This window comes from Danio aesculapii, chromosome 24 (assembly GCF_903798145.1).
Source record: "Danio aesculapii chromosome 24, fDanAes4.1, whole genome shotgun sequence".
NCBI lineage: Eukaryota > Metazoa > Chordata > Actinopteri > Cypriniformes > Danionidae > Danio > Danio aesculapii.
Window position 1 is genome coordinate 28,250,633 of NC_079458.1, and position 19,502 is coordinate 28,270,134.

At 38.3% G+C, this 19,502-nt stretch overlaps 1 protein-coding gene across 2 annotated transcripts; it reads left to right on the forward strand.

The window, feature by feature from the left end:
* Positions 1 to 3,134: 3,134 nt before the first annotated feature.
* Positions 3,135 to 17,648, forward strand: si:dkey-12l12.1 (uncharacterized). 2 transcript variants are annotated; one of them, XM_056450417.1, is made up of 6 exons: positions 3,136 to 3,318; positions 5,081 to 5,107; positions 5,412 to 5,492; positions 5,593 to 5,697; positions 13,619 to 13,678; positions 13,752 to 17,648. In XM_056450417.1, the coding sequence occupies exons 1-6, from the start codon at positions 3,202 to 3,204 to the stop codon at positions 13,821 to 13,823; spliced, it is 462 nt and encodes a 153-aa protein (XP_056306392.1). In that variant the 5' UTR covers positions 3,136 to 3,201; the 3' UTR covers positions 13,824 to 17,648. The 2 variants fall into 2 exon arrangements, with proteins under 2 accessions (XP_056306393.1, XP_056306392.1); XM_056450418.1 differs by lacking the exon at positions 5,081 to 5,107 and having other exon boundaries at positions 3,135 to 3,318.
* Positions 17,649 to 19,502: the final 1,854 nt, after the last annotated feature.

Consider the following 19,502-nt stretch of genomic DNA (forward strand, 5'->3'; position numbering starts at 1 on the left):
CTGCATACTCTGGTTATATACTTTACTAATGATTAATAAACAGCACATGTGGAGCTGAGCTAGGCAGAACTTAAAAACACACATACATCAACAATTTGCCTAAAAATGTCTATAAAGGCAAATAAAAGAATTGTAAAACATTAAGCTGCATAATTTATTGATGCTGCAATGCATACTGGGAGTTTTGTACTATGCTGATGTCTTAAATGTGTTGCTGGAGCTCTCAAGGTTTTGTGCATGAAACTCAAATTATTATTTAGGAATTAATATTTATTCCTTCATAATTGTTTATTGATCCTCCATGGGAGGTATTGGGGTGGTATTGTCCCAAACAACCAACATTAAAATATTTTACAATCTTACCTGATAAAATAAGATCCAAGAGTTCAAGTACATACTACAAATGCACAGAGTTCAATAAAATTTAACATGTACATTTTGGGAGACCCCATTACTCAAATAAGCCAAGAGATGACTTAATCAGATGAGTTTAATCAACTTATTAGGGTTTTCAGTGTACAGGGCTATAACATTAATCTGCTGAAAGAAAGCATATGTTTCTTGGCACTACTCTGGCGCTTCGCAAAGGGAACCAAGGTTGAGAACCACTAGTCTATTCAATCTCAGATCACAAGGACTGCTTGTCTTTATAGTTGTGGTTTGCTAATATATACACATTACAGTGTGTGTTTATGTAAGATTAACACAAAAGGATATATTTAACAGTAAATCTGAAACTGGTAGCTGTCAAACCAGTGCTTTACTCCAAATGTATGTGCATTAGGCTTGTGCCGGTATTCGGTAATGCGATAAATCACGGTAATGAATATGCACGATATTGTTATCGCAGGCACTTCAAAATACCGTGAAAAATAATAGATCCGAATTTATATTCTTAGAACGCGCATTAGCTTATTTTCCATCAACCTATTGAAGAAACACTGCGTATATGCTGCGCAGAACTGATGCGCACTCTGATGTAAACAATCCCCACATGTAGAAGCCCTGTGTGCATGCAGTGTCCTCACACGCAGGGGTGGACTGGCCATCTGGCAGACCGGGCACTTTCCCGGTGGGCCGACGTACTTTTTGGGCCGGGCTGATCATCGTCTTATGATTTGATCGGCCCATAAAAGGCTTAGCAGCCTATCGTTTTTTTCTGCCTTATTGATTGACGCTGCTGTGATCTGTGACTCTCTGAAAGTAGACGCTTTTTTTCCCGGACAGACAGACCGGGCCGGCCCATGTGACACTGCAGCCCATTGTCTTCTTTCGGTATTGACATTGGGCTGGCCCAATCACAAACTCCTATTTTGGACTCCGTGTGAGCGTGCGTCGTCTGTGTGTATTTGTCAAAATAGTCGAGAGTCAGAGAGAAGAAACGCAAGGGAGGCGCAGAGAATTCGCGGGAAATACGCCGGCATTTCATTTAGCGATTCTGAAAAGTTCTCTGTTCATTCTAGTACACGGCTAAAAACGCAAATCACGTGACCACACACTCTCTGCCCAGAGCTGCAGCCACTAGTTCAGCGGGTAAGCATAAACCCCAGTTGAGTGTATAGTGCATGTCAGACAGTTCATCTGCTGGATGAACTCATCTCACTATAGTTGTTAAACGTGATATTGAATTCATCTTGTCTCTATCTAACAATTCTTATGTCTTTTGAATCACTTGTTGTCAGTTAACTGTTTTGGCTGAGTGCAAAGATAAGCTAATATATTAATTTATGTAACCACATACACTGATTCTGCACATTGACTGACTGCTTACCTTTATCGTTTAAATTTAATGTACGTTATACTGTTATAATGGCCATTATTGGTTATTAAAACTGATATTCTGCAAAAGAGACAGGGTAAAGTTAATTATTTTCAATGGAAATGAAAGGAGACAGTTATATTTAAGCCCTGTTTTGTTATAAATATGCAGTGTGAAGATGATGCTCATAAAAATGTGCAGCTACACGAGGCTGTTTGGTGTCTGTTAATCATAATATCAAAATGAAACAAATTTGACTTATATTATGTTTTCATTGTTTAGATAGTGAAACAGCAAGCAGGATGAGGTAAAAGAGGTTAAAATGTAACACTGTTCCCTTTGAAGATTTACCCATGCATTAGCAGGCAGTTTTTGTTATGTTTATTATTGAATATAGGCTGAGTGAATAGTGTATTGAATAAGCTAAATTGGCTGTAGTGTATGAGTGTGTGTGAATGAGTGTGTATGGGTGATTTCCAATATTGGGTTGTGGCTGGAAAGGCATCTGCTGCATAAAACATGCTGGAATAGTTGGCAGTTCATTCCACGATTGCTGATCGAAGACGGTTTCCCTTTGCACATTCACTTTGATATAATTGCTCAAGTTTACTTTTATATTGTGTATTGTTTTATTTATATTTATTTGTATTTAAATGTTTGAAGTACTTTTAGTTAATTAAAAAGTTATTAAAGTTACTAAGTTGACGAAACTGAAGTTTTTTGTGTTTTTTTACCTGTTTCTCTAGTAAAATTACAATATCGTGATAATACCGTATACCGTGATAAAAGCTCAATCAATTAATCGCAGCATGAAAATGTGATACCAGCACATGCCTAATGTGCATATGTCCATATATCTGATTTATTAACAGCTTTGCAGTTCTTTCAGTCTTACTGTATGGACTAATGTGGGAACCGTTTTAACTTGTCCTTTAAAAAACAAGAACAGAGCAACTTCAAAGCATTCTCGCTATGTTCTTCAGAGGCTGGAATGTAATTATTATGTGACCACAGAAAGCATCTAAAAACGTTTTACCGAACAACCACACAAAATCCTTCATCACCTCTTAGTAACATATTTGAAACAAGAGATTACCTACTTTTTCGACAACAACAAACATTCTCTACATAATTCCTCTGAAAAAACATTGCAATTTAAATCAATATAGATTTGCTTAAAAAAAGTATTTGTTAGACAGAATGTGCATTTTCTGTGGTTGCAAGCTCTTTGGTTTCTGTTTTTCTAACTGCTTGAATATGTCAGAGGTTTCTCTGCTATGTAGTCAACTGCGGATGTGTGTGTATGTGTGTGTGTGCATGTGGTTGGAAATGTATTTTTTCTCTCATCTGCATCTGGTGTCCATTAGTGCTGGGAGTATAAAACTATTGCACTGAGAGAGGGAGCTCCACACATAAGACAATCTTTTAACACTCTTCTAGCTATGGCTACAGTGCTGTGGATCTGTCTGCTCTTTTTGCAGGGTTGCCTGCTCATAAATTCTCTGGATTGCACAGGTAAACGTCTGGAATGTGCTGGAACACAAGTTACAGAAGCTAAGGTAAGGTCTGGTTTGAGATTTTGTGTTTTTTAGAGAAAGCTGTATGTTCTGTTTAGAATGTAAAAGTACTGTGGTTTAGCTTAACAATAATTAAGTGTACTTTAAAGTTGTTAAGCTAATACATGAAGTGCACATATCAAAGTACAATTGTGTACAAGTTAATTTCAGGCAAATTGCTGATCTCACTATAAGAAATTATATAAGAAAGACTCAATTTGTAGCCTGTGGTCTACACCAGACTACAGCAAAAGCCCTGGAATGCTAAACCACAAGTTTCCATTCCAGCTTGATTTTGCGTCACAATGATAAAACAACAGAATAGGACAATTTTACTGGCCATGAGACGGTATGGATATTTTTAGAATTAAAGACGGCAATAAAGACACAGACCAGATGTGTCTGAAGGGTCAGAACCACAGACACAAATGTCATTCCACTCTTTGCTACTGCGTCTGAAAAGCTTTGACTCAGTAGTCTGTCAACCCAAAATACCCTGAAAGGAATAAACATTTCCAACTTTCCATGGCATTTGATTGTGCCAGGGTGACTTTCTGAATTCCAACTATGCTTTCTGTTTCAACTGTCTAATGTCCAAAGTTAACATCCAGGCATGAATTTACACACCTGTGTGTGGAAACTATCACACAAACACATGTGTTCTAAGATTGCATTTCAGGCTTTGGTTTAAAAGGTTCAGAAAAATCTACAGAACTAGACAGGTCTTGAAAAACAGCAAGAAATTTTTTTTTATCGAGAACTGTGTGCTGATAAATGTATCTGGTAAAAAAAAAAAAAATACTAATAATATACCAAAAATATCTGTGTTAGAGCTTGGTCTGTGGTAAAACTATATAAAATGTAGATTCTCACCATACGGTGACACTGTAAGAATTATAAAAACTGACTAAAGAACAGCTTCCCTTGATCAAGTGTATTAACTAAATACTTAATATTATACGTCAAAATAAATAAATAATAATAAAAATAAACTAAATAAAAAATTATTTTTAACTTGTCCTAAAAGTTAATTTAATTTTCACAAAACTTTACACAGACCATCTTCAGGTAGTTCTGTCAAAAATCTAATGTTTTTGATAGACCCACCTGTTCCCCAAAACACATTTAACGAAGAGCTTGAAAAAGTGGTTGTTAGGCTAAACCTTTACTTCATCATATTCAGACCAAACTTAAAATCTATACTTTCACAGTCACAACCTGCTTACCTCCACTGTTTTGGCACAGTACATCCTACTAATCAGATGGACATGAGTCTATATCTCCCCAATGCTTTATCATATTGAGACCACGATATTCAGAGTTTATTAGGACAACCATAAACTGAATTGTCCAGCACCATTTTGGTGCCACGTGCAGATGTAAAAAAAATGCTATTTTTGTGTATAACATTTGAAAGGTCTTAAAACATTTAAACCCTGATAATTGTTATCTGCAGCTAAATTATTTTTTGTTTATTCAAAGAACTTTTGAAGTAATGTGAAAAAAATAATTTAATTAAATTAAATAGTGGCTTGGTCAACCTTTATTCATTTTCAAAGCATATTAGAGATAGTTCAACCAAAAATGAAGTCAACAAACAGTCAACATTTCTGGCTCAAAAGGTGTGGATTGTAACTTTAAAAATAAGAGTCACTTTGGAAGTTAGATCAACACTTCAGTTGCCGTTTTAAACAATTTAGATTAAAAAGTCTAAAAAATAAAATCCCCAAATTTACCATTGTTATGTCCTTGTGTCCTTTTATAGGATAAGGATGAGCCTTTCTTGTCTCTGGTGAGTCTGCAATATTTACAAATATATGTTTGAAAGGTTGGAGTCAGTAAGAATCAATCAATTAATCAATCAGTCTTTGAAGTCTATTTAGTTCACTAGGGCTACATTTATTTGTTAAAAAAATACAGTATAAATTGTAATATAAAATAACAAAATACAATCTGTAATAAAAAGTGCATTTGTTTACAAACATTTGTAAGATGACATTTAAAACTTTTAATAGAAGAAGAAAATATTTAATGTTAATTAAAGTCTTCTGTTTTCATTGATCATTTTCAAAATCAATTCTTGTTTCTGTTCTCAGGTGAGGGCGCGAAGACAAGCTCAACACACTCAGCAGCCCGGATCCTACTCTGTCAAAGGATCTCCTAACACACTCATCCAGGTGTAAAACACATTCATGTAACAGTAGAGATATACATTGTTGAACTGAGCAGAAAATTAGAAAGACTAAATGTTTGTGTACTTTCAATCTTGTGCTTTAGACCGACAGGTCAAGGAGACATTTGAATGCCAGTAAGAAGAAGCCTAGGCCTCGCATTGGCTCTTACTCACTTCTTTCCCACAACACTGAAACTAATCCACTACAGGTATGTGTTCATCAGCTTCCGGTGTTTTTAATGTCTGGTTTTTCTTCCTATTGGTTTACAAAAGAACAATTTTAACAGCAGCAAAAAAATAATAATAATAATAAATTGAAACAATGTTTTTTATGTTAAGGTTATTTTTTTTTTTTTACTTTTTCTAAAATGACACCAACATTAAAAAAAAATAACTATATTAAATTAAAAATAACCATTTTCTATTTTCTAGCTGTACACATTTAAGGTACAATGGTTATCTTTGAGGTCAATTTTGACACGCCAGCTATAAAACTATTTTTACACCAAAAAAACTACTGGCACAGACTATCATACACATGCACACTATAGCAAGCCCAAAATAGAAACTGCATGTAAGGTAACTGAACAATTTTTTCAAAATGTATTAAAAACTTAAGCTTATAATATAATAATATATAATTTTTAATGTACAAACAATTTTTCACAAAATGTAATATGTTATTTAAACATATTTTAAACGCATTGTTTAAATAAACAATACATTTGCACCACTCAGTGGGCTGGTCTGAAAAGGGAGTGTGTTAAGGCGCATCCTTAGCATGTTGCTATTTTGAAGCAACTGAACTAGACCGTGCCATTGACCATCCTAAAGCTGGTCTAAAGTCAATGGCGCAGTTTTATTTGTTATTTAAAGAGTGTTGCGAAGGAGGAGTGTGCAGACAGGGGTAGTTCCACAAGCAGCTTTATTTGAGAATGGTCAGGCAGCAGGGGTCAAAAAACAGCATATACAGTGTAAGAGATAATCCAAGAGCGTAATCCAATAAACAAGTAAAAGTTTATTGCAGGCGACAATTTTCAATTCAATTCAATTTATCTTTATTTCTATAGCACTTTTACAATGTAGATTGTGTCAAAGCAGCTTAGCATAGTAGTTCTAGTAGATTGAAACTGTGTCAGTAGAGTTGAAGTTCAGTTTAGTTCACTTCAGTGTGGTTTAATTTTCACTGTTGAAAGTCCAAACACTGAAGAGCAACTCCATCAATGCGCAGCTCCACAAGTGCCAAAACCAAGCAAGCCAGTGGCGACAGTGGCGAGGAACAAAACTTCACCAATTGACGAAAGTGAAGGGAAAAAAAAACTTGAGAGAAATCAGGCTTAGATGGGCACGACCATTTCTCCTCTGGCCAAACTTCCTGTGCAGAGAGCAGTCTAGGCTAGCCCACAGGATCAATGCAGACTCTGTCACTGGGGTCTTTAAGGACTGAAAAGTCACGAAGAACAGTCCAAAAATTCAAAACACATGAAAAAAAGATTAAAGGAAGACACTTATAATTGAATGCAACAGCTAAACAAGACTATAATCAATAATGATGAGTTTTAGCTATGAGTGTGTTTGTCAGTGTCCAGATGATTGTCAGCTGTGGCAGGAATTAATGAGAGTAGTTTGTAGTTCTTGTAGTTTGCAAGAAATAGGTAGTAATCTCCAGCAGAAGCAACACCACTGGCGATTACAACAGTGTAAGCTAAAGACACTTTTTGAGCTGGTATACTGGAGCCGGCCATCCTATGACCTGAAGACCATTTTGCTTCGTTGGATTGGCAAAGGCCATTTTGTGAGCTGATAGACTGGAGGCAGCCATCTTGTGACAAGAAGAACTGGCATTGGTTATTTGGTGAGTGTGAAGCAGGAATTGCTAGCGGGTACTAGGGTGTTGACAAGAATGGGATTTGCAGTGAGAGAACTGGGCATATACCAATGAGTGGCATCCTAAAAGAACACAGGTAAGCCCAGCATTGCAGTAGTGTCGTTTGCAAGCCCCACTGCTTCCACGTATTGCTGTGTACTGTTGTTTGTTGTTTAGATTTGTTCACCTGTTGGGTTTTAAAAACATATGCATCACCATATGGAGCATAGGAATAGGAAGTGTGTTAGGATATAGCTCATAGTTTTTGACAACGCTTGTTATTGTTCATTTATTTGTTTGTTGGAAATTATAACTTATATTTATCATAATATACAGTAGTGCCAGTGAGACATTAAGGGTAGGCTTATTTAGTTTAGTTTATTTATAAATCACTTCCAAAACATCAGGGGCTGACCAAAGTGCTGTACATAAAAAGCTTAATAATAATCAGTTTAAAGCATCTTCTTGGACATCCCCTGTCAACAAGCTTTCAGCTCCTTGGCAACAAGCTCCATGGACATCCATTAAAAGACATCATATAAACATGAGGCCAGAGCCCTCGTCAAACCACCCATCACGAATCACCTTCACCAATTCTTGGCCATGCCCTAACACTCACCCATCATCTAAACTAAACAAGGAATTTCTCTTTCAAGCATGACAATGACTAGAAAAGCATTTTGCTAAATATTGTGTTAAAACAGTTATATAAAAAAAAAACATGAGGTAGTACCAGGGCTTAATTTGTGCCGGAACACGCCAGATCCGGATCCGGCACATCTGAAATCTGATCCAGCACCTCATTTTATCGACCCCCCTCCTCAACCGCCCTCCTCCGTCTGCTGTTCACTTTCACTTTTTCCGCGACTCCCCAATCCTCTTCACTTTCGTCCGTGACACCCCTGGCCGCGAAACCATCATTCGCGACACCTGTCTGCCATCCACTGCACCAATCCTCAACCCCCCCTTCCCGGCTCTCCACTTTCATGCATGCCACCTCTCAATCCTCGGGTAACATGCCAGATCCATTACCCCAATCTATTCCGGGACCTCAAAACTCACAAATTAAGCACCGGGTAGTACACTACCTGACACAAGTTTTGTCATCGATCCCAGTTGTAAGAGCAACAAATAATAACTTGACTTCTAGTTGATCATTTGGAAATGTGGCAGAAGGTAGAATTTTCGGATGAATCATCTGTTGAACTGCATCCCAATCATCACAAATACTGCAGATGACCTATTGGAATCCACATGGACCCAAGATTTTTACAGAAATTAGTCAAGTTTGGTGAAAGAAAAATCATGGTTGGGGTTACATTCAGTATGGGGGCATGCGAGAGATCTGCAGAGTGGATAGCAACATCAACAGCCTAAGGTACCAAGGCATTTGTGCTGTTACAAACCCAATTTACAAACCACGAGAGGGCAAATTTTTCAGTAGGATAGCACTTCTTCTCATACTTCAGCCTCCACATCAAAGTTCCTGAAAGCAAAGAAGGTCAAGGTGCTCCAGGATTGGCTAGCCCAGTTACCAGAGATGAACATTATTGAGCATATCTGGGCTAAGATGGAGAAGGAGGCATTGGAGATAAATCCAATGAGTCTTGGTGAATCTGGAAGTTATGCAATAATGCTTTCTTTTCCATTCCAGATGAGTTCATTAATAAGGTATTTAAGTTACTGCACAGATGTATGGATGCAGTCATCCAAGCTCATTGGAGTCATACACAATATTATTTCTTTTTCCACTGCACCATGACCTTATATTCTATACTGTACATTATTTATGTTAAGTGATAAGTCTTTTGTCTAAGCAAAGTCAGACCTTACTGTCCTAATTAAATAATTAAAAAACGAGCCATGATTATATTCTATTTCGGTAAAAATAAGCATAATCTAGAGGCCTTTGTCTTTCACATAAACCACTTCTGATACCAAATGATCAACTAGTCAAATCAAGTTATTAGGCAACAAAACTTTTGTCAGGTTTATGATACTAGCACAATTAACATGTAGCATCATGACCACATGACAATCTTAATCTTAGTAACATGCTAATCAGTTGAACAAAACAGTTATGAGATTTTTAGTGTGGCATTAAATCTTTTAGCCTTTGAGTCAATAGCTAGACTTCATGTTACTGGCATGCTTAGCATGTTTCAAAATGTGGCCATGTTATTATCAGGTAGCTTGTCACTGCTACCATGATTCAAAATTTGCCAATCCCCATGTCTCTATGAAGCTGTGAATTAGAGGTATTAATATTGCACCACCCACATTTCATTCAGAAAATGTACATTTGCAGCCATTATTATTGAATGCATATTTAAATATGGTGCTTATTGAAATCTGATCCCACCACTGAATAAAAAAATATTTAAAAAAGAGTTATTGTGACTGTTGAAGTCAGAATTATAAAGTATATATTAAGTTATACATTTTGAGATAGAAAGTCGGAATAGAGTTATAAGGTCAGAATTCTAAGATATAAAGTCAGAATTCTGAGATATAAAGTCGCAATTGCGTTATATAAAGTCAGAAGTTTCCTCTTATGTAGACTGACCTTGAACTGAGTGTTAAAACCGCTTTCTTTAGGTCCTCTTCTTGTGATCTAATATAGATTCGCGAGCCAAATTTTCCCAATACACACACCACAGAAACATACACACACACACACACACACACGCACACACACACACACACACACACACACACACACACACACACACACACAATAAGAATCTGCTGCTTTAACTTTTATGAATATTGTCTTGGTAAAAACTTTTTACACTTATGCATGTATTTTTGGTATTAGAACATATAGCCTTTACTTTAGTCAAAAATGAGTGTTGCCTCTGATTAAGCGCTGATGAAAATATCCACACTGATGAGGGAAAATATATATACATTGATAGCTTGTAATGAAGATGTGGTTGTTTCATGCAAAACAGATTCAATCATTGAAATTAAATTCAGCTGCTTTATTTTAGAGTTTTAATAAAGGCAGGCCATTTTTGACACAAAGGTCAAACAGCACAGAATTCTAAGACAACAGGAGAGTTAAAGCACAAATGTTAATATACTCTATGCAAATTAAACTTAAAATAATCTAAAAAAACATTGCATTATTGCAAAATGGAATCATGTAGAATCTTGTTCGGGCTCAGCCCGAAAAAGCAACGTGGTACCATCCTCCTGTGGGCCCACCAACTACAGGGGAGTCGTAAGGGGTCAGTGAATTGTGGAACGGCTGGTGGTCAAAGGTTAATACCACGACAACCTGATCGTCAGGCACAGAAACTGGCTCTTGGGACATGGAATGTCACCTTACTGGGAGGGAAGGAGCCTGAGCTTGTGCAGGAGGTGGAATGCGACCAACTAGAGATAGTTGGGCTCACCTCCACGCACCAGCTGTGGAACTCAACTTCTTAAGAAGGGCTGGACTTTCTTCTACTCTGAAGTTGCCCATGGTGGGAGACAGCGAGCTGGTGTGGGCTTGCTTATAGCTCCTCAACTTAGCCACCATGTGTTGGAGTTTTCCCTGGTGAATGAGAGGGTTGCCCCCTGCGCCTTAGGGTCAGGGATAGGTCTCTCACTGTAGTTTGTGCCTACGGGCCAAACACCAGTGCAGGGTACCCGGCCTTCTTGGAATCCTTGGGAGGGGTGCTGGAAGGTGCTCAGACTGAGGGCTCCATTATTTTACTGGGGGACTTTAATACCCACGTGGGTAATGACAGTGATACCTGGAGAGGCGTGATTGGGAGGAACGGCCCCTCTGATCTAAACCCGAGTGGTGTTCTGTTATTGGACTTCTGTGCTAATCACAGTTTGTCCATAATAAACACCATGTTCAAGCATAAGGGTTTCCATCAGTGCACATTGCACCAGGACACCCTAGGGCGGAGTTCAATGATCAACTTTGTGGTTGTATCATCTGATCTCCGACCGTATGTCTTGGACACTTGGGTAAAGAGAGGGGCAGAGCTGTCAACTGATCACCTGGTGGTGAGTTGGATCCGCTGGCAGGGGGTAAAGCTGGACAGACCTGGCAGGCCCAAACGTATTGTGAGGGTCCTCTGGGAACGTCTGCTTGAACCTCAAGTCAGAGGGATTTTCGTATCTCACCTTCGAAAGAGCTTTGACCAGATCCAGAGGGAGGTTGAAGACATTGAGACTGAGTGGTCCATGTTCTCTGACTCCATTGTTGACACGGCCATGAGGAGCTGTGGCCGTAAGGTCTGTCATGCCTGTCGAGGCGGCAATCCACGAACCCGGTGTTGGACACCAGATGTAAGGGATGCCGTCAAGCTGAAGAAGGAGTCCTACAGGGCTTGGTTGGCTTGCAGGACTCCCAAGGCAGCTGATGGGTACCGGCAGGCCAAGTGTGCTGCAGCACGGGTGGTTGTGGAAGCAAAAACTCTGGCCTGGGAAGAGTTCAGGGAGACAATGGAGGAAGACTTTCAGATGGCCCCAAAGAGATTCTGGCAAACCGTAAAGCAGCTCCACATCAACACTGTTTACAGCGGAAGTGGGGAGCTATTGACTTCGACTGAGGATGTTGTCGGATGGTGGAAGGAATACTTTGAGGATCTCCTTAACCCCACTGACATGTCTTCCATTGTGGAAACAGAGACTAGGGATGCAGGGGTGGACTCACCCATCACCCAAGCTAAGATCACTGAGGTAGTTTGCAAGCTCCGTAGTGGCAAAGCAGTGGGGGTGGATGAGATTCCCGTTGTGTATCTCAGGTCACTGGATATTGTGGGGCTCTCTTGGCTGACATGTCTCTACAATGTCGCATGGAGGTCGGGGAAAGTACCTCTAGACTGGGCAACTGGTGTGGTGGTTCCCATTTTAAAAAAAGGGGACCGGAGGGTGTGCTCCAACTATAGGGGCATCAAACTCCTCAGCCTCTCTGGGAAAGTCTATGCCAGTGTTCTGGAGAGGAGGATCCGGCCGATGGTTGAACCTAGGATCCAGGAGGAACAATGCGTTTTCATTTGGGTCGTGGCACACTGGACCAGCTCTATACCCTCACCAGGGTGTTCGAGGGTTCATGGGAGTATGCCCAACCAATCCACATGTGTTTTGTGGACTTGGAGAAGGCATTCGATTGTGTTCCTCATGGCATTCCGTGGAGGGTGCTCTGGGAGTGTGGGGTCATATGCGCTTTGTTAATTGCTGTCTTGTCCCTGTATGAACAGAGTAGGAGTTTGGTTCGCATTGCTGCCAATAAGTCAGACTTGTTTCCAGTGCATGTGGGGCTCCGGCAGGGCTGCCCTTTGTCACCAATTCTGTTCATAATTTTTATGAACAGAATTTCAAAGCACAGCCTTGGGGCTTGGGGTCCAGTTTGGGGACCACAGGATTTCATCTCTGTTATTCGCAGACAATGTTGTTCTGTTGGCTTCTTCGAACATGGACCTTTAGCATGCACTGGGGCGGTTTGCTGCTGAGTGTGACATGGCTGGGATGAGAATAAGCACCTCCAAGTTCAAGGCCATAGTGCTCCACCAGAAAAAGGTGGTTTGCCACATCCAGGTTGGAGGAAAGTCCTTACCCCAGGTGGAGGAGGTCAAGTATCTTGGGGTTTTGTTCACGAGTGAGGGAAGGATGGAGCGTGAGATTGACAGGCAGATCGGTGCCGCAGCAGCAGTAATGCAGTCAATGTACAGTGTGCAGTCCCTTGTGGTAAAGAAGAAGCTGAGCCGAAAGGCAAAGCTTTCGATTTACCGGTCAATCTACGTTCCTACTCTCGCCTATGGTCATGAGCTTTGGGTCATGACTGAAAGGACAAGATCTCTCATACAAGCGGCCGAAATGAATTTCATTGGCAGGGTGGCAGGGCACACCCTTATAGACAGGTTGAGGAGCTCTGTCACCCGGGAGGAGCTCGGAGAAGAGCCGCTGCTCCTCCGCTTCGAGAGAAGTCAGCTGAGGTGGCTCAAGCATCTGTTTCTTTCGCCTACCTAAGGAGGTGTTCCAGGTATGTCCCACCAGATGGAGGCCTCGGGGACAACCTAGGACACGCTGGAGGGACTATGTCTCTCGGCTGCCCTGGGAACGCCTCAGGATCCCCCTGGAGGAGCTGGAGGAAGTGTCTGGGGAGAGGGAAGTTTAGAGTTCTCTCCTAAGACTGCTGCCCACGCGACCCGGCCCCGGATAAGCATATGAAAATGACATGACATGAATCATGTAGATGTTAAACATGAACATTTCGAAAAGCTGAAAGAATCTCTTTTTGTGCATCTATGTGACAGGTAGTGAGGCTTTCTAAACATACTGAAGTGTTGTCCCATCGGAACGTGTCTGGATTAAAGGTAAGTTCTCTCAAACATTTTTTTGACAATTCAGTGTTAAAGGGTAGATGTACAGCTCCCTTTTCTATTTTAGTCATCGAAGAAGAGGTCCAGAAGAAGTGCACCCAAGAGAAAGAAGAATGTGAGAAATAAAACCTGCTCATGAGATGTTCTTTGAAACACCAGACCCACACTTCTGCTGAACTTCCAAACTCATCTTGGGACAATGTACTCAACAAGAACAAACTGTGCAGATATGTAATTACAGTTAATAATGGGCTAGTCACACCTAAATTATGAATTAAACAAACTACAACAAACAACTTAAATATAAACATTTATACAGCATATTAAGCTTTAAAACATGCATATAGCTCATTTAAAATGTTTATAACTTAATTATCTTTTGTTTATATGACTCTGAACAATGTTGTATTAACTTAAATGTCTATACACACTGCCTGAAAAAAAAAAGTTTATCGGGAGTTTAAACTGAACACATTTTAAAATGTATGCAGATCAACTTTCACAATAATGAAGAACTGCAGTGTCACGTAATATACACAGTAAACCAAGTGGATGTTCAGTGAGTTTTCCTTTATACAGATTATTGCTTACTTTATCTTCATGATACACAGTTTATGCAATTCATATAAAACCATTTAATCATTAAATATTTCATAATGTACAATATCTGTCCATCTGATGCATATTACACATGGTGGAAAGTACTTTAGTTAACAGGCAATATGTAACTGACTGGCTGGCTTCAAAGAGTAAAGACTGCACATCTTATGTTATCAATCCATATGGAAACAAATCTGTGGCTTATAGCTTAACATGTTGGCCAAACAATTGATTTTTGCCTAAGTGGGGTAAAAAATTAAACAATCTTGTTTGGTTATATGAGACTAGCCAGAGGCAAGTATTCTTGCAGGCTGTCAGAAAGCTTTGGCAGAGAGATTGGATGCCAATTAGAAATTAAACACTTAGACTTTGTCCATAACTACAGATGGCAATGTTTGCAAGTAACCAAAATACCAGCCCATCTGTGCATATACTTTTTCCAACTCTGAAAATGGAATCAAGGAAATGATGAGAAGGGCTGGGAATGCTCGGTGGCAACCATGACACAGAGAGATGCAGTATTTCAAGAAACACTCCTCAAACATCCAAGTCTAATTCATAGCGGATTCCCAGTCAATGAGAAATAAATGTAGATTTGAATTGTGCGTTTATGCTACATTATCATTTATCAAACACTTTTGATTACAAAAATTACAAATAAAAGAAAATTATATACTTTTATTTTTGGTCACACTTTATTTTAATGGTCCGTTTGTTGAATTTAAGCTACAATTACATATACATGCCAACTAATTCTCATTAGATTATTAGACAGTTAGGTTGGGGTTAAGGTTAGGGTAAGTTGACATGTACTTGCTAAGTTTCTTATAGTCAGTTAAATATCTGTTGAAGCAGCAGTATCACCAGATATTGCACAGACAGTCTACTAAAACTCAAATGGACTATCAAAAATAAAGTGTTACCATATTTTTTAAACATTTGATTTAGGGATTACAATGACTGTGGTGGATTAAGCACTCAATTATTTGTTATATTTACCAGCAAACTAAAAATCACTACCATAGTAATAACTATATAAAATTATATTTACAACTTAAATGAATGTGTACATTCATGTTACAACAGACGAATGCACACCCAGCCTAAGATTATTCCATTTGATACTATTTTACTACTATTTTATACTATATCAAAGACATTTGCTAGTTTGTCACACTGTAATGTTTCAGATCAAACTATTTTAAAGGGCACATAGTTTACCCCTTTTTTATGATTTAAAGTTAATATTATGGTTCTTCTGAGTGTGCTAGTTTAGGTTCAGTTTAAAACACAGTTCAGATTTTTTATTATAATGTGTTAAAAAGTGTCATGTTGGGGGCGTGTACACAGCTCGCTGTTTTAGGGGTGTGTTGCTTCACATGAAAATTTGTTTCGGCTTCCCGCCCAACGTAACAAGGGGCGGAGCCAAGAGCTCACCCGCTCTGTGTTTGCAACAGAGTCAGACAGGCAGACTGAGGAGCAGGAGTGAGAGGATCGGCATTCAGCCGTACATGTACGACTCGGACACAGACCAAGCAGAGAGTACAAAATCATTTGTGTCTTTGTATAGTTTTACAGCCAACTGTGTACTAGTTTCAAATTAACGGAAATTTTTTCCTTATTAATGTACACACAGCACCCCATATTGACAGAAGAAAACAGAATTGTTGACATTTTTGCTCATTTATTTAAAAAGAAAAACTGAAATATCACATGGTCCTAAAAGACCCTTTATTCAGTATTTAGAAGCATTCTTTTGATCTAATACAGCCATGAGACTTTTTGGGAAAGATGCAAAACGTTTTTCACATCTGGATTTGGGGATCCTCTGCTAAAAAATAACACACATAATCATATTCAAACAAACAAACAAACAAACAAACAAATAAATACATTTGAAGACTCAGAGGTGAACAAAGCTCTTACAAAATCTACTCAGATGGTCACTGAGTAAAAGGCACTATCCAATCTGGATATTGTGTGGACAATGTGATGGGGGAAAAATATGTTTCCAATTAAATAGCTAATGAGGTACATCAGAAGATGGGGTAAGGCCAAACAGGGATGTCAAAATATTAGGAGTAATGGTAGTATTAAGAGCGTGCGAGAGCATTTAAAAAAATTCTGACAAGAAGTCTGTTAGCTTCAGGCAGGACCAACACATATGAAGATGATTCACTGGGGATTGTTTGCATCTATTACAAACATCATTTATGATGGGGAATATTTTAGCCAGTCTAGCATTAGTGAAATGAGCTCTATGTACATGAATAACTGTCAGCAGGTATTACAAAGTAATGGGAAGGAAATATATCTATGTTTAATCAGGATGGGCTAGTGTCCCAACAATTAGAGCCTATGCAGTAAAGCAATTTATTAATATTGCTTGGGCCATCTGCAATCTCTTTAGCCCTGGAGACCTGCATGGAAAATGTCAGAATTCCTGGTGCCCGATCTTCCTATTCTGGTGATCACAACTCTGCAATTTATTATTTTAAATCTATGCCCCTAATAATGAAGCAAACATTGTTAAAGTTGTTAATCTAGTCAATACAACTTTGAAAAACCTAAATACTGATAGATTTTTAGTATTAGGTGGTGATTTTAATTGCACTCAGAACAATAGAAAAGTAGATCAAAACCATTTGGAACCACATGCTGCATATAAAAAGTTATTAAATTTTAGTTTAAACTTTTCATCTTTGTTATAATTGAAGGTAAAAATGTGTAATTCCAGATTGTAGAGAGTTCTTTCCTGATATTTGTACTAAACCTGACTCTGTTTCAGCAAACTTTATTAGTCATCGTTTGAAAAGGAAATTAATGAGCAAAATTATTTATCTTCAGCCAATTAAATTAGCTGCAACAAAGTATTGTAAAAGTGACAAATGTTAGTTGGGTAAAAATACTTGCAACTGGCTCCCATTGCTTGTCTGGTGTTTTGAGTGGTTTTATATTTGACACAACATGGAATAACAATCTCATTATCATCTGGATTATCCTGTAGTCACTGCTCCGATTGCCGATTTACTGTTTTTTTACACAGTCACTCAACCGGCTGTGGTGTTTCTCTGACAATCATTCATCGTCCCTGCCCAAAATAAATCCATCAAGGGACAGTGCTGGTAACTCAATCACAAGGGAGTTTATTTCCTGCCTGGACAGATTTGATTTTCAGTAATATGCAGATATCCCAAGCCATTCCAAAGGACAAACACTGAACCTCCATTGTTGCTTTGTTGTTTCACCTCTGTATTGTACAGCTACATCCACACCGATATCAGATCATAAACTGCTTTTCTTTACATTATGCTCTCTAGATCCGAACAACATTCCATAATAAAAAATATTTATTATTAATTCAGATTTTGCTGGTGCAATCACTGATCTTTCACATGGTGACCACCTCATAAATCTCCCACAAAATCTTTCACTCACTATGCCCCCTGGTTGACTCCTGATCTTCGCCAGATAAAATCTAAAGGCAGGCATCTAGAATGCCTTTGTAAATGATCTAGTCTTAAAGTACACAGAAAATGTATAATGACATGTTCTTCTTTTCAAAGGTGATCGTCTTTATAAAGGTGCCAAAAAATGAGAGATCTCCAGTTTCATTTACAAATCTCATTCCTCAACATGTTTACTTGACCCCATACCAACTCACATCGTAAAAGTCTGCCTTCCTTTTCTTTCCCCTCACATAACATGTATTGTTTCTACCTCTCTTAGCTCTGGCATGGCTCCATCATCTTTCAAAACAGCTGCAATAACCCTAGTTCTTAAGAAACCTGCTGCAGACACTTACAATTTTAATAACTTCCATCCTACTTCAAATCTTCCTTTCATTTCCAAAATCCTTGAAAAAGCAGTTCAGGTTCAGCAAAATGTCAGTAATAATAAATTATATGAGTGATTTATCAATTCATGATTCTTGTTTTACTTGTCTGCAGCTTTTGCTACCATCTCATACTATCTTGTTGAACCATTTATCTTCTATTGGCATCTCTGGTATACCTCTTCCTTGGTTTACTTCTTATCTTTCCAACTATTTTCCAATACACACACACACATCCCACTGCTACAAGTGTGATATTAAGTTTTTACAACAGTTCGACGGCATAATAGTGTATATAAAAAAGAAAATCAAACACGCTGAGTCTAAAAATTATTTTGTAAGAGGAACTACTTTCTTCCGCCATTCATTCACATCTGCAGCTGACGTCAGGACAGCTGAAACTGATGCTATTTCATAAACGTCACTTTAGAGCTAATATTTGAATGATTCTCTAGCGTAATGTCTAAACTGATGACAAAGCAGGTGATTTTGCTCACATTTCAAGGTTATAAGGCTGAACGGCATGAAATGTCATCAGTCTAGACATTTCCCAGTATTTCTTTGTTGCAATCGACAAATCAAAATAATTAACCATGAAAAAGGCAAAGTAAACACTACTAGATTACTATGGTATAAATACAGCACTACAACATACAAAAGAGAGAGATCGACTTAGAATGTCACTTACCTGTTTTATAATGATTTGATCAGCTGTAGTTTGAAATTATGTTGAGTTTTTCTCCTCAAAGAGCTTATTATGCGGTCTCTGTTGCCATTTTGTGGTGGAACATCAATGACAGGCAGATGGATGCCGACATGCTCTAGCTCCGAAATTATAAGTATTTAAAATATGCACTGTCCTTATAAATAAACTGCATAGTTGCAATCTAAACAACTACATTCTTGCATAAAAAGCCTTAAAAGTACATTATGTTGTCCAACAGCAGCAATATTTGTCAAACTGTAGTGAGTTTATTGATCTGTTGTCACTCTATGAGTAATACAGAATGGTGAGGAGAGTGCTGTTATTGATCAGCCAATCAGATTCGAAAACTAGACAGAACTGTTTTGTGTATATACATATATATACATATATACATATATACACATATATACATATATATATATATATATATATATATATATATATATATATACATATATATACATATATATACATATATATACATATACATACATATACATATATATATATATATATACACACACACACACACACACACACACACACACACACACACACACAGTCGAAGTCAGAATTATTAGCCCCCCTGAATTATTAGCCCCCGTTTATCTTTTTCCCCAATTTCTGTTTAAGGGAAAGAAGATTTTTTTCAACACATTTCTGAACATAATAGATTT

Bases quoted from the DNA above. Each gene is read 5' to 3' on its own strand.
- si:dkey-12l12.1 (XM_056450417.1), top strand. From the start codon at position 3,202: ATGGCTACAGTGCTGTGGATCTGTCTGCTCTTTTTGCAGGGTTGCCTG. The intron at 5,493-5,592 runs GTGTAAAACACA...CTTGTGCTTTAG, and splicing joins CTCCTAACACACTCATCCAG to ACCGACAGGTCAAGGAGACA. The intron at 13,679-13,751 runs GTAAGTTCTCTC...TTTCTATTTTAG, and splicing joins GGAACGTGTCTGGATTAAAG to TCATCGAAGAAGAGGTCCAG.